This window comes from Zootoca vivipara, chromosome 6, assembly GCF_965207765.1.
Source record: "Zootoca vivipara chromosome 6, rZooViv2.hap1.1, whole genome shotgun sequence".
Classification (NCBI taxonomy): Eukaryota; Metazoa; Chordata; class Lepidosauria; order Squamata; family Lacertidae; genus Zootoca; species Zootoca vivipara.
This window is the reverse complement of record NC_142589.1, coordinates 65,731,153-65,744,829: the sequence shown is the minus strand read 5'-3', so window position 1 is coordinate 65,744,829 and position 13,677 is coordinate 65,731,153. Positions and strand designations below refer to the sequence as shown.

Genomic DNA, 13,677 nt, shown 5'->3' with positions numbered 1-13,677 from the left:
TGCCCTTTATAAAGATGTTAAATAAAAAATAATGAATAAAGGCAGCTGGTTAATGGTAGAGTGTGGGAGGTAGACTTTCAGGATGTACTTGTGTTGTGCAAAAGGAATAGAAACCTGCCAGGACCTCAGGGCCAGCAATCTCCATATTTGCCAATGGAAGAGGCTTTCTCAGAAAGATTTACAAGTTGACGTTGTTTATCACCAGCTAAACATACACAGGAAAACCATTCTGACATATATTGTGAACATTGTGATGGAAAGGTGCTATGCAGTTGGTAAAATGCTTGGTTTGTAGCATGACAACGCCTCCCTTCACTCTGCCATAGCTGTTTCCCAGGCGTAAGCATCCCATGTAACTTACTCTTGTTCAGAGTGTATGCAGGGCCTGAGTTAGGCTGATATGGATGTAGGAAGGCTAGAAAGGCCTTTTAGCTGGAGTTCATAATATCTCATTTCCTTCTAACAGCAAAATCTGCTACAGAGTGCCAACAGAATTGCCAAAACAAGATGACTGGGGGACACTAGAGAGGGCTATCAGCATGCTGGAGGGGGAAAAAATAACTTAAGTGATCCCCCCCCGCCAACCCCCCCCAGCACCATGTGTACTAAGCATGCTAATTGGGCACAGAATGCTGAATATGTATTAGGGGGGGGGGGAAATGGAGAAGCAGATTCAGGGATGAAATGAAGTTTCCTGTATAATAATAATAATAATAATAATAATAATAATAATAATAATAATAATAATAAATTTATTATTTCTATCTCGCCTATCTGGGTTTTCCCAGCCACTCTGGGCGGCTTTCAACTGAACATTAAAAACAGAATAAAGCTTCAAACATTAAAACTTCCCCTAAACAGGGCTGCCTTCAGATGTTTTCTAAAAGTCAGATAGTTGTTTATTTCCTTGACATCTGTTGGGAGGGCGTTCCACAGGGCGGGCACCACTACCTAGAAGGCCCTCTGCCTGTCTGCTGCTGGCTAGCATGAACACTGAGCAGGAGCACTTCACATTGCAACATTTTGCTTCAGGTCACACTTGTCCTTTATTATTTGAAAGGTTCTAATATGTACTGGATCATGTATGTATGGAAATAATGAAAAGAGAACCTGCCTACAGGCTCACAGTCTATACCAGGCGTCAGCAGCCTAAGGCCCACAGGCTGGAAGTGGCCTGTGGAGGTCGTTTGACCATCCCACGAGGCGCCCCTGAACCGAGCCGCCTGCTCGCGCGCTGCACTACACCAGCACGGTGTGGGGACTCGCTTCCGTGGTGCCGGAAATCATGTCTGCACAGACACCGGAAATCGCATCTGCACAGACACAGATGCTGGAAATCGTGGGCACACAAACAACAAAAATTGTGGGCGCATGCGTGCACGCGATCTGGCCCACGAAGGGATCTCCACGGGACTTAACCGGCCCAAGTAAGATAAACCTTGCTGACCCCTGGTCTATATAACATGAGGAAAAGGGGACTTGTTATACCTGTTCAATTGTTCAGCTCCTGACTTGTTAAACCTAAGAACAAAGGAGAGCCCCACTAGATCACACCCAACAGTCTGTCTAGTCCTGGGCCCTGTTTTCCAGTTTGATGCTTCTGTGGAGCCTACAAGCTTCCACCTCATTTTCTCTTTCCTCTGGTGCTTCCATCATGGCTTAATGAAACTATGGCTATTAATGTGTTGGTTTTCTAACCAGGATCCCATTATTGTTCTAGACAGGACGGAATAATAATGCATTTTCCCCCTTTCCAGAGCTAGATCTCTTCTTTCACTCCACAAATTGGTTTTCCCACGTGTCCACCAGCCCCAACCCAGTCCCAAAGCTTTAGTTCTTGTGGATATATTTGGATACAGTATTTTCGGTCTGAATTGAAGAGAGAGAGCATTTAAATGGTGTTTAGAGTGTGTTCCCCACTTAACATGATTTTTTCTTTTCTTTTTTTAAAAATATTTTTTATTAATTTTACAGAAAGGAAAACACAACACTTTAACACAACAAATACAAACAAAAATAACAAAAGAAAACATTATAAGAATAACAAAACAACAACAACAAAACCCCCAAAAAGTCCAAATACCATAATCCTTTTCCCTTAACATTATCAGAGGGGACTTCCTCGAGTTCCTTCTATCTGCGGTTCATTTCTCATTCATCTTTAGCAATTTCCAATTCATTATTTAAAACTCTTTACAATTTCAATTCTCTCATACATCAATTTATTTAACATAATACTTAAACCCGCAGTTTCTATAAACTTCTAAATTTAGTCTTAATATACAATTTTACCATACTTTTTAAGATAAACTTTAAAATCTTTCCACTCTTCTTCAGTCGCTTCTTCTCCCCGGTTGTGTAGATTTTTTCTTATGCATACAGGGGCTCGGAACGTAACCCCTCCATAGGTTTGGGGAACACCTGTATTAATATCTTAGTTTATCTTTAAAGATAACCTTTAAACATATGGTATATTTCTCATTTTGTTTTACAGCAGCTTTTGCCAGGCAAAAAGTTTTGGGAGTCTGATGATTCAAGCAAAGATGGACCAAAAGGAATATTTTTGGGTGATCAATGGAGAGACAGTGCTTGGGGAACATCAGGTACCTCAAACCATGACGTACATCATTTGGAGCAAGTTTTTCTACTCTTTACTGTCTTCCTCACATCTCCTTAAAAGCACTATAGTAGAAACATTTTAGAAAAGAGATAAATAATATCCCTAAACAGTTGTACAATACACTTAGATATGCAAGGTTCTCCTATTTAAAATTTGTTTAATGCAGGGCTTTGCTGATCTGTCTGTGTTTGTGGGGGATGTGGAATGGACAGTTGAGGACAGAGCTAGCTGTGACTATGTTGGGTTGCACCTGCCTCTTTTAAGAGCTGCACATGCACCTGGTCATGACTCTCTTTGCCACTGTTTTCCCGGGTTCTGTGGAAGGGGGCAACATGAGAGAACGAATGACAGGTGAGTTACTGGAGAAAGATGTAGGTGGGTATCACATGAGTAATTACAAGGCATTTCTTGTGGCTGCTGTCTTCATCAGTTACCAGATGTTAGTTTGAATTCTGCATTTTCTTGAAGTCTGTCATTCTCTCCCTCCTGTTTTTCCCTTAGTTTTAAGCTGTTCAGAGGAAGTTAGGAAGCACATTTTCTGAAGATGCACAGTAATCTAATGCTGAGCTCCTTCAATTTTGCTACTGATATATGTATAAATATAGCCATTTGTTTTTGTTGCAGATCATTCTGTTTCTCAACCAATCATGGTTCAGAGAAGACCTGGCCAGGGTTTTCATGTGAATAATGAGGTTAATTCAGTGCTGTCCCCACGATCGGAAAGCGGTGGACTTGGAGTTAGCATGGTAGAGTATGTGCTGAGCTCATCCCCGGGGGATTCCTGTCTCAGAAAAGGAGGATTTGTAAGTATAGTGGATGATATCTGGTGTCACTGTCTCTACATCATTATGTCTGTTCCTGTTATGTCCAATACATCATCATCGATTTGAAACAGTTGGGAATCTATTACATTATAAATGCCCAAAATATGAAGCTGATACAGGATAGTTTTTAAAAGGGAAGGGAGTAGAGTAGCTAGCCCAGAAGTGAACATCCAGTTGCTTTTTAATGATAGGCACTGACAGTTTATTCAACAGAATTAACACCGAGTAACTTTTACCTTATTAAGATCAAGATTGTATGTCACAATTCTGCAGGAATGCAGGAAAAGTGCAGATTGTGGCATAAGGTGCAGAATTCAGCCTCCTGAAATTGTATCTTTTGTCCTGAAGAAAAGGATAGTTCTAGTTTTTATGTGCAAACAGGTTCTGAAGAAAGCTCAGAAGTCAGAGGGGCAGCTGAGTAGGGTTTCCATTATGTGTGCACAATTGCATTCATATGAACGTGTGTTCAGGGCATTAAGTGCATCAAAGATGCCACTATAAATTGCACAGTAAAATAAGCAAGAGCAGTAAAGCTGTAACAGATTTTGGGGTGATGTCAAATGCTAATTGTAAAATTTGCTGCAGAGGTATGTGGTTGTTTTTTTGCTTTTTTTAAAAAAAGAAGACATTTTGAAGTCCTATATTTTACACAGGGGCCAAGGGATGCTGAGAATGACGACAATGATAAAGGGGACAAGAAAAATAAGGGCACATTTGATGGTGATAAATTAGGTGATTTGAAGGAAGAGGGAGACGTAATGGACAAGGCAAATGGATTGCCTGTACAAAATGGAATTGATGCTGATGCAAAAGATTTTAGGTAAGTATGTACCTATATGTGAGTCCAAAAAAGTACTGGAACTGGAAGTGTAATTTAGAAAGCAGTAGAGCAGAAGGGGGGAATTGGGTTTCATTTGGGAGCTGCTAGTTGTAATCAACATTTGTTTGGTGTTCCTTTGAGATCCGAAAAGAACACATTTTTGCTCACGCAGGCCAGGCTGGGTTCTCTTTCAGCTAACCTACTTTCTTCCCATCTGGAGGCTTCTCCACACCTCAGAGGTGGCTTTTCAAGGGATACAGTGAGTTGAAGCAGGAGGCAGGAAAACCCTATGCTGTCAACAGAACTCTGCTTATGACTCAGGGCCAATGAATAATCTGTGTTAAAATATGCTGCTGTGGTTGGGCACACTTTCCTATAGTTGAGAAAAGTGCAGTGACAAAATAGCAAAACAAATGCAACTTTTGTTCCTGAAAGCAGCTGTGAAATGTAGGTGGGTTGCAGTCTCCCTGAGCAGGCCCATTTATAAATGGCAGGAAACATGTTTGGGGATGGGTAATTTTAATGAGAGGCAATCCCAACTACAGTTGGTGTAGTACAGTCAAGCAGAATGTGACTAGTATATATTTGAATAGAGAGAACACTTGGTGAATGAATGCACCTTCCATTCACTGGAAGCTAAACTTTTGCAGCAGGGAGCCTTTTCTATGCATGTAAACTCCCTGTGTGGTTTACACCAATGATCTAAGTAGGTGTAGGGCAACCTGCACAAGTAGAACTGTTTTCCCTGCATGAAGCAGGCTACAGGGTAAAGGAAATGTGATACATCTGGAAAGGGTGGAGGGTGACAGTAACTGAAAAAGAGATACAGAATCCAAACCAAGGATGGGGTGAATGATTGGGGCAGGCAAAATATAGGCGACAAAGCCCACAAAGTGTGGCTGCAGGGAGGATCCTCTTCTCATCACCCCATTTCCAAGTTCAGGAGAAGGGAGAAGATTGCCATATCTGATGGGTTGGGGAGGTAAAGGGTGAGTGATGCAGACAAATTTATTGGCAGCTGTATGAGAGAGAAGGGAAGGTCTTTAAAAAACAACAACCCCAGAATTTTAGATGTAATTTAATAGGGCAGATATTGGAGGTAAAGTGGGAAACAAGGGAACTCTTAACAGCTGTACCAGCAGCAACAATAATAGATCTACAATACAAAACAACCAGGTGATGTGGTGAGTTATTTGGTGTTTCAAAAAGATGGGAAGGGAAAAAAGACACAACTTTTAAAAATACATTTTAAAACTGTCATGCCATTGACACTGATGGTGTGTTGTTGTTTTTTTTAAAAAAATGCTCTTAGTAACTGTTTTGTAATGCTTTTTCTTTTTCTTTAGTCGGACACCTGGTAACTGCCAGAACTCTGCAAATGATGTGGATCTTTTAGGGCCAAACCAGAATGGATCTGAGGGCTTAGCCCAGCTAGCTAGTACGAATGGTGCCAAGCCTGTGGAGGATTTCTCCAACATAGAGTCCCAGAGTGTTCCACTGGATCCCATGGAACATGTTGGCATGGAGCCGCTTCAGTTTGATTATTCTGGCACTCAGGTACCTGTGGATTCAGCTGCAGCAACTGTGGGCTTATTTGACTACAATTCTCAACAACAGGTAGATCTTGCATCGATTAATATGGACCCCTTTCCCCGCACTCTGTCTCCTGCAGGACATGGGTTTGCGCACACAAACCTATGCACCTGGAATAACCTCTGTGTACCAAACATGCAACATTTCCTTTTGATATGTATAAAACAGCTGGATATCCCCATCCTTCCCCTCCCCCTCCCTTGATATTTCTAACTGCTCTGGGCACTTGCACTATAGGTTAAGCATATAGGTTGTGCACTTCAAAGCTAGGGTCATCATAGCTGAAGAGCTTAGTCTGCTCAGTAAATGAACATTAGCTTTGTTTTACTGCCTAAAGTGTAGAGGATATGTGTAGCGAGAGCTAATTTATAGAAGTGTTTATTTTATAAAATATTACCCTACACGTTCTTTCCACTTCATTCTATTACTCTAAGATCCTTCTGCACCCATTAGTTGCACAGTCCTTTTGTGGCAGGAGCCACAGCTGCATTCTCAGCAGGGTCATGAATCTAAAAAAAATATGCAGCTTAGCTCTTTGATGACTACATACAGAGTTGTCACTTGGGACACCCCAGCCCCCGTGAAGCAGGCATTTGACTGGGGGAAAGTGAGAGAGAAATATGAAGTAACTCTAAGCAGATTGTGACCCTCTGAGGCAACGAGGTGCTAACATTAATAACATTAACAGCACTGGATTGAAAAGAACTTGCCACGTGCATTTTGACTCTTTTCTGACTAGGCTTTCATTGGATGACCTAGGCCTGGTGCCTACCAAGTTTAGCCCCGTTGGAGAAAAGTTCACACAACTACCTTTTAACTGAGAATTTTAACTGAGTTGTAAAAACACATATTTAAATTTGATTTCTCAGCTGTTCCAAAGACCGAATGCACTCGCTGTTCAGCAACTGACAGCAGCACAACAACAGCAATATGCATTGGCAGCTGCTCATCAGCCGCACATAGGTAAGGCTTTCAGTCCCTTGTTTATCAGTAGAGTCTGGGTTGCCTTCTGTTGATCATCAGCATTTCTCCGGGTTGCTTTCAAAACAGCATTTATTTTTTTTGAAAGGGTAATGCAAGGGGTAATAGAGGAACTTTGGTTGGTGGGATTCCGGGTTGAAAATGTTTGAGATTCCACTGTTTGTAACTCTGGCAGGGTGTGAGCATCATATTTTTGGCTCACTCATGTCTAGCAATGATGACACTCTTGCCCTCACTGAGAACATTGGTTCAGTAATGAGAGTTTTTTTTTAAAAAAAGTACTCATTTGCTCTGAGCCAGACATGAATGGGCTACTTGCAATATTCAAACCGGTTGTAGTTAAAGAATTCCATGTTTTTCTCCTGGAAGCCCTCTGAATAGACCCAACAGTGTGGATTAGCAATTATTTCTGGTTCTCCTAACAAAACTGGTTGAATAAATTATTTGTTACCTTGTTCTCACATTCTTTCCTTTGCACCATTAGAAAATGGATATACATGTAATTGCTTATATGGGCATTTGGTCGAAGGGCAAATGTCCATATTTGCAATTAACAATGAGAGTCGAGTAAATAAGTAATTCTTGGGTTTGACCCAAACACTGTATGTAAGGATAATCACTTCCACCTCCAGGGTTCACATTCCCTTTTAAATTGTGATCAGTACAATTTTCCATTGTAAGAACTTCAGTGTTGCATTTTATTTATTTTATGCTAGTTTTCAAAAGACCCTTTAACCTATATTTTGTAAGATTTATATGTGTTGTCATGCATATTTTGGAATGTATATGCCAGGGCATACAGGCATCTGTTTGCTTGTTTTTTTCCTTCAGTTATTTTGTTTTGGCACTTAATATTCCTTGTATTCGTTGTTGGCATCCCAGAAAGGGATATGTGGAAGCCTGAGAGAAAAGTTCACACCAAGAGCTTTGCCCCCTAACTTCCCTACAGATGTTCTTTCCTGAAGAGGCAAGCTTCTCTGTAAACTGCACAGCTGCTTGTCTCCGAGGTGCAAACAGCTTCACAAGAAAGCATGCCTCACAGTGTGCACATATTGTGTCCCCATATGGTGTCCCCCTGCTTCTTTTTGTATCCTGCCAGTGTGTGTATCCTGTCTGTTTTAGGACTTCCTACTTCTCCAGTCTGTTATTAATATGCCTTTGCATTGTTCTGAATTCTTCTAAGAGAATTCTGAGTTGCAAAGGAATATTACACACAAGTAATAAGGCTCTTGGTGGAAGTAGTTAGTGTGATGTTTGCTGTGACTAATTTCCAGATCTCTCTGGAATAATTTTTGTTTTTATGAAGTGGGTTTCATCTTTTCAATTTCATGGCATTCCAGAGCTGATACAAAAATCTAGGAAGCTTTCCAACATCTTACAGCTGAACATGAAAATTTGTACATTTTTCATGCTCTCTTCTGATTAAAGAAACCTTGGTCAGTAAATTGTATCATCTTCAATTAGATCTGCAGATGAGGGGGAAAAACATTGTTCTAATGTGGCCTCCCGCAACCTGGTGCCCCCTAAATATTTTGAGCCATCATCAAAATCATCCCTGACAATTGGCCATGGTGGCTGCAGCTAATGAAATTTGAAGCCACAGTAACATCTGCAGGGCACCAGGTTGGGAGATACTGTTCTAAAGGGAAAAAACATGCTTTGTTTTTGAATGATGTACACATGTATTACAACAGGCATTCTCTTACAAAAGAGGAAGGGCATGACCCCTCCAAGACATCACTTGCCACCTTCAGTTCATGCCCACCAGTTAATCATGACTACCTTTTTAGTCAATGGAAATTACAGTGGTACCTCTACTTACGAATTTAATGCGTTCCGAACGCACATTCGTAAGTCGAAAAAAATGTAAAACAAATCCTATCTAAACCGCATCCAAGATGGTGGACGGAGCTCCATTCGTAAGTAGAAGCATTCGTAAGTAGAGTTCTTCATAAGTAGAGGTACCACTGTAATAGACTTAAGAGACGGCAACCCTAATCGCTTGTTTTCTGAGTGAAGCGTCTGACTGTTACAGCTCAAATTTTAGACCCGTGTCTTTTTCCATGATAGATAAGTTGGCTCAATCTCCAAGACACGCACACGCACACACACACAATCTCTCTAAAACACACTCACGTTTTGGTAGGGTTGCAGTTCTAGTCAAGTTTGTTTTTACTGACAGGTATGTTTTCAGCAGGTTTAGCTCCTGCTGCCTTTGTGCCCAATCCGTACATCATCAGCGCTGCTCCTCCAGGAACGGACCCCTATGCTGCAGGGCTTGCTGCAGCTGCAACGTTAGGTGAGATGCTTACTGAGATGTATGGTTTTTTTTTAAAAAAAATCTATCTATCTATCTATCTATCTATCTATCTATCTATCTATCTATCTATCATCTATTTATCATCTATCTAATGCTGTAAGTTGGGGGAGTTTCCTGCTCATGGGTGGAAAGTTTTTACACCTTGCAGTAGAGCACTGGATGAGAAAGCATAAAACTGAATCCAAAGATGTTTTGCTTCTGCAGCACAAGTAGCAGCATGAGAACAACGGTAGAACTGGCCTGTTATAGCACCAACCTATCATAGCACTGTTTTTCTTCTGCATGTGGTCGTTTAACACCATGTCAAAAGTGACCCTGTGCATTGGGTCTCATGTAGGTCTTACTTGCATTCAAGGGCTCTCTTGGCATTTGAGTGCCTTCACAGCTTAAGCAGCTGAAACCATAGCAAGCTTAAGATAACCATAGCAAGCTTTAAAGCATGTTAGATTGTTTGCGTTCATCAATATTCTCTTGCGAAATTGGTCTGGGAAATGAGAAACTATAGCAGGATCGCCATGGCAGAGGGGATTTTTTTTTAAAAAATAAAGGGCTTCTGATGACATTTTTGTAACCGCGTTTTAAATATTGGGGCCACGGGGCAATTTTTTTGTTATACAGGCGTCTCCCCACTTAAGCAGAGGTTATGTTCTGGGCCTCCACATGCATAACTAAAAAGAAGTGGGGAGCATCCTCTAAAAAGCCTCCAATCATCGGGTTTTTTTCATGCTCTCCTACTCTCCCCAATACAGCCCAAAATATCTGGAGTTGAAGCTCTGGGGCTGGCCAGAGGCTGGAGGGTACGTGGGAAAGTGGCCTATGCTGCTGCACTACCCTGAGTGCCAGCTGTTAGGCGGGAAGCTGAGCAGCTGAACCTGAATTGGAAATAGAAAGAGGGAGCACATGATTAACCCCACCTATTTCTGCCCCATTCTGAGGCAGCAACAGTTGGGAGGCCATTTCCATAATTTTTGGAAAGGAGGTGTGAAAGCATGGCACTTCTCACATGGCTCTGCCCCAAAATGTGTTTAAATACAGGAAATTTCATGGAACATGCCAAGGACCTGGTTACTTGAGCACCACCATGGGATGCTGTTGTTGTGTAGAGCTACCATGACATAGGACCATCCCATTCTCTCAGGCCTTATTTATCAATTGGTCTACTCATGTCTAGCAATGATGACACTCTTGCCCTCACTGAGAATATTTATTCTATAATGAGAGCTTTTTGTAAGTACTCGTTTGCTCTGAGCCAGACATGAATTTTCACCTACTTGCAATATTAAAACTAATTTAAGGAGCTGCATACTTTTATTTTGAAGCCCTCCTTGAATAGATGCTGCTGGTGGTTGATAAACGCTGCTCATCCTTCTAGTAATACATATGTTACTAGAGAAGCATGGAATCGGAGTTATGGTGGAAAAGTGGTAGTATACAGTGGACGCTCGGGTTGTGAACGTGATATGTGCGGGAGGCACGTTTGCAACCCACAGCGCTGCGTCTGTGCACGTGTAGGTCGTGATTCGGTGCTTAAGCGCAAAGCGTGATTTAGCGCTTCTGCGCATGCACGAGCAACGAAACCTGGAAGTAACCCGTTCTGGTACTTCCAGGTTTGGCACGGTGCGCAACCCGAAGCGTTTGTAACCCGAGGTATGACTGCAATGGCAATCCAATCTGGTGGCCACCTTTTAGAGCTGGTGGGATGGGTTGTAAATGTGTGACATCCTCCTGATCTATCATCTTTTGACAATGAGAAGTTTGTGGTGTCATTATGACTATGTGGGAGATTTTGTGTGAATGCCTAGAGTGGTGGCTTTGGTTATTTGGAGCCTGGATCCAAACTTCTGCCCAGCCATGAATCTTCAGCTTGTGTGTTAGTGTGGTGTAGTAGCTATAGCAGGAATGTGGAACCTGTGGAGCTCCTTAACTGTTGTTGGACTACAACTCCCACCATCCCTATCCAGTGGCCATGTCAGCTGGGGCTGATGGGAGTTTTAGTCAAACAGCACCTTTAGGACCACAGATTATCCAGCTCTGGGACAGAGTATTGAACTTCAGCTAGGCAGGCTTGGGTTCAAATTCCCACCGAAATGGAAGAGCCCTGGGTCCAGGATAAAAGAAGATGTAGAACTATTCATATACCCTTGAACTCCATGTAAGACAGATGACATAAGCATGTAATGAATGTGTGCAGTAAGTTCAAAAGTGTGCTTTCAGCTTCTGCCTACTGATCCCTTTTCTTTTTCTGGCCAGGAAAAACCAAATTATCAACTCCCTCTTTAGAAACAGTCAGTGCAAGCTAGTTACTTCAGTAAATTCAAATTACATTTTTCGCTCCAGCATACACACAAACATTAATTCGATACTCTGCACAGCTGGTAACAACAGCTCACTTAATTAGAGACTGTTAACACCCCAGTCAAACACGCAGGTAATCTGAAAAAAATAGCATTAGCAATTCATTTATCTAGCCACAGATGGGGGTGGGAGGAGTTTGATTAAAATCTAGGTGATTTTAAATCATGGTTTAAATTGCCATGGGAAAAATACTGATATTTTATTCATTTAATTAAAATCAAGCTTTCCATCTAAACTTCAGATACTTCCTAAACAAAAGTTGCTTGACGTAACCTGGTCTTGTGGATCAAGTAGGGGCTTTTGTCTGCATTATCCAGGCAAATGTTAACTGTATAACAAAAAAAAAAAGTTTTCCACTGTTTTAGCAAATGGCACATTAAACATTTCCTGTTTAATAAGCCTTTATTCACAACTTGTGTCAAATATTAGTGTGGTAGCTAGATGCTAATTACTTCACAGAGACACTCTTATTTCAAAACATAGATTTCAGTTCATGAATATGTCTTGTCTAGAAGCCAAACAATAACACAAATGTGTTTATTTCTCTTCTCTTGGAAAAGCACTGTTTCTGTTTTTAAGCTACATCATGGGTAGTTAGAGGTTGTAAGATAGGAGAATAGGATCACCTAGATTAAACAGGCTTAGTGGATTGTCTTGGAAATGTACAGGATGTCCTCTTCTGAAGTCATATTCTGGATCCCAGTTTCTGTGATGACCAACTAGTCCCTGACCTCCAATATCAAGCTGATGTACATAAGAACAGAAGAAGAGCCTGCTGGATCAGGCCAGTGGCCCATCTAATCCAGCACCCTGTTCTTAACTGTGGCAGACCATATGTCTGTGGTGAACAGGCAAGCAGGATTCAAGCACAGGAGCGTTCTCCCCCTATGGTGTCCAGCAACTGGTATTCAGAAGCATTGCTACCTCCTAACTGGAGGGCAGAGTATAGCTGTCATGGCAGGAAGCCATTGACAGCCTCCTCCCCCACGAATCTGTCAAATCGCCTTTTAAACCATCTAGGTTGGTGGCCACCAGTGCCTCCTGGGTGAGTGAGTTCCATAGTATGTGGTGTGTGAGGAAATGCTTAGTTGTATCTGTCCTGAATCTTCAGCTTTTTTGGATGTCCAGGAGTTCTTGTAATATGAGAGAGGAAGGAAAACTTTGCCCTATCCACTCACTTCATGCTGTACATAATTTTATAAACTTCTATCATGTTACTTCTTACTCACCTTTCCCCCCAAAATGTAAGATGTTACAAATGCTGCAGCCTTTCTTCTTATTTGATCCCTTTGCAAAAGATGACTTAGTACTTGGTGGCAAAACCCTTGTTGGCAATTACAGAGGTCAGACGTTTCTTGTAGGTGGCCACCAGGTTTGCACACATCTCAGGAGGTATTTTGTCCCACTCCTCTTTGCAGATCCTCTCCAAGCCAGTAAGATTTTGAGGCTGATTTGTAGCTACTCAAATCTTTAGCTCCCTCCACAGATTTTCGATGGGATTAAGGTCTGGAGACTGGCTAGGCCACTCCAGGACCTTAATGTGCTTCTTGAGCCACTCCTTTGTTGCCTTGGCCGTGTGTTTTGGATCATTGTCATGCTGGAATACCCATCCTCAACCCATTTTCATTGCCCTGGCTGAGGAAAGGAGGTGCTCACCCCAAGATTTGACGATACATGGTCCTGTCCATTGTCTCTTCGATGCGGTGAAGGTCTTCTGTCCCCTTAGCAGAAAAACACCCCCAAAGGATAATATGTCCCCCTCCATGTTTGACGGTGGGGATGGTGTTCTTGGGGTTGTAGGCAGCATTCCTCCTCCAAACACGGCAAGTTGAGTTGATGCCAAAGAGCTCGATTTTGGTCTCATCTGACCACAACACTTTCACCTAGTTCTCCTCTGGGTCATTCAGATGTGCATTGGCAAACTGCTGACGGGCCTGTACATGTGCTGTCTTGAGCAAGGGGACCTTGCGGGCTCTGCAAGATCTCAGTCCTTCATGGCGTACTGTGTTACCAACTGTTTTCATGGTGACTATGGTCCCCGCTGCCCTGAGATCATTGACAATTTCCCCCTGTGTAGTTCTGGGCTGCTTCATCACCGTTCTCCTGATCATTGCAACTCCACGAGATGAGCTCTTGCATGGAGCCCCAGACCGAGGGAGGTTGA

General features: G+C 42.1%; 1 protein-coding gene and 2 non-coding genes across 17 annotated transcripts in view; all 3 read left to right on the top strand.

Moving 5' to 3' along the window:
* Positions 1-13,677, top strand: part of PUM1 (pumilio RNA binding family member 1) — a 53,305-nt gene that overhangs the window by 19,076 nt on the left and 20,552 nt on the right. For 6 of the 15 annotated variants that reach the window (XM_088672480.1, XM_088672479.1, XM_035117510.3 and 3 more), the window contains exons 4-9: positions 2,495-2,603; positions 3,245-3,423; positions 4,098-4,264; positions 5,611-5,881; positions 6,727-6,820; positions 9,021-9,137. In XM_088672480.1, coding sequence (XP_088528606.1) covers positions 2,495-2,603; positions 3,245-3,423; positions 4,098-4,264; positions 5,611-5,881; positions 6,727-6,820; positions 9,021-9,137 — 937 coding nt within the window. The remainder of the gene's footprint in view (positions 1-2,494; positions 2,604-3,244; positions 3,424-4,097; positions 4,265-5,610; positions 5,882-6,726; positions 6,821-9,020; positions 9,138-13,677) is intronic. The other 9 variants (XM_035117515.3, XM_035117513.3, XM_088672484.1 and 6 more) reach the window with 4 other exon arrangements.
* On the top strand, positions 7,046-7,139 carry LOC118088058 (small nucleolar RNA SNORD103/SNORD85). The gene has a single exon (XR_004692918.3). It is a non-coding gene; the product is annotated as a small nucleolar RNA SNORD103/SNORD85 (small nucleolar RNA).
* LOC118088057 (small nucleolar RNA SNORD103/SNORD85) lies at positions 10,325-10,412 on the top strand. Its single transcript, XR_004692917.1, has one exon. It is a non-coding gene; the product is annotated as a small nucleolar RNA SNORD103/SNORD85 (small nucleolar RNA).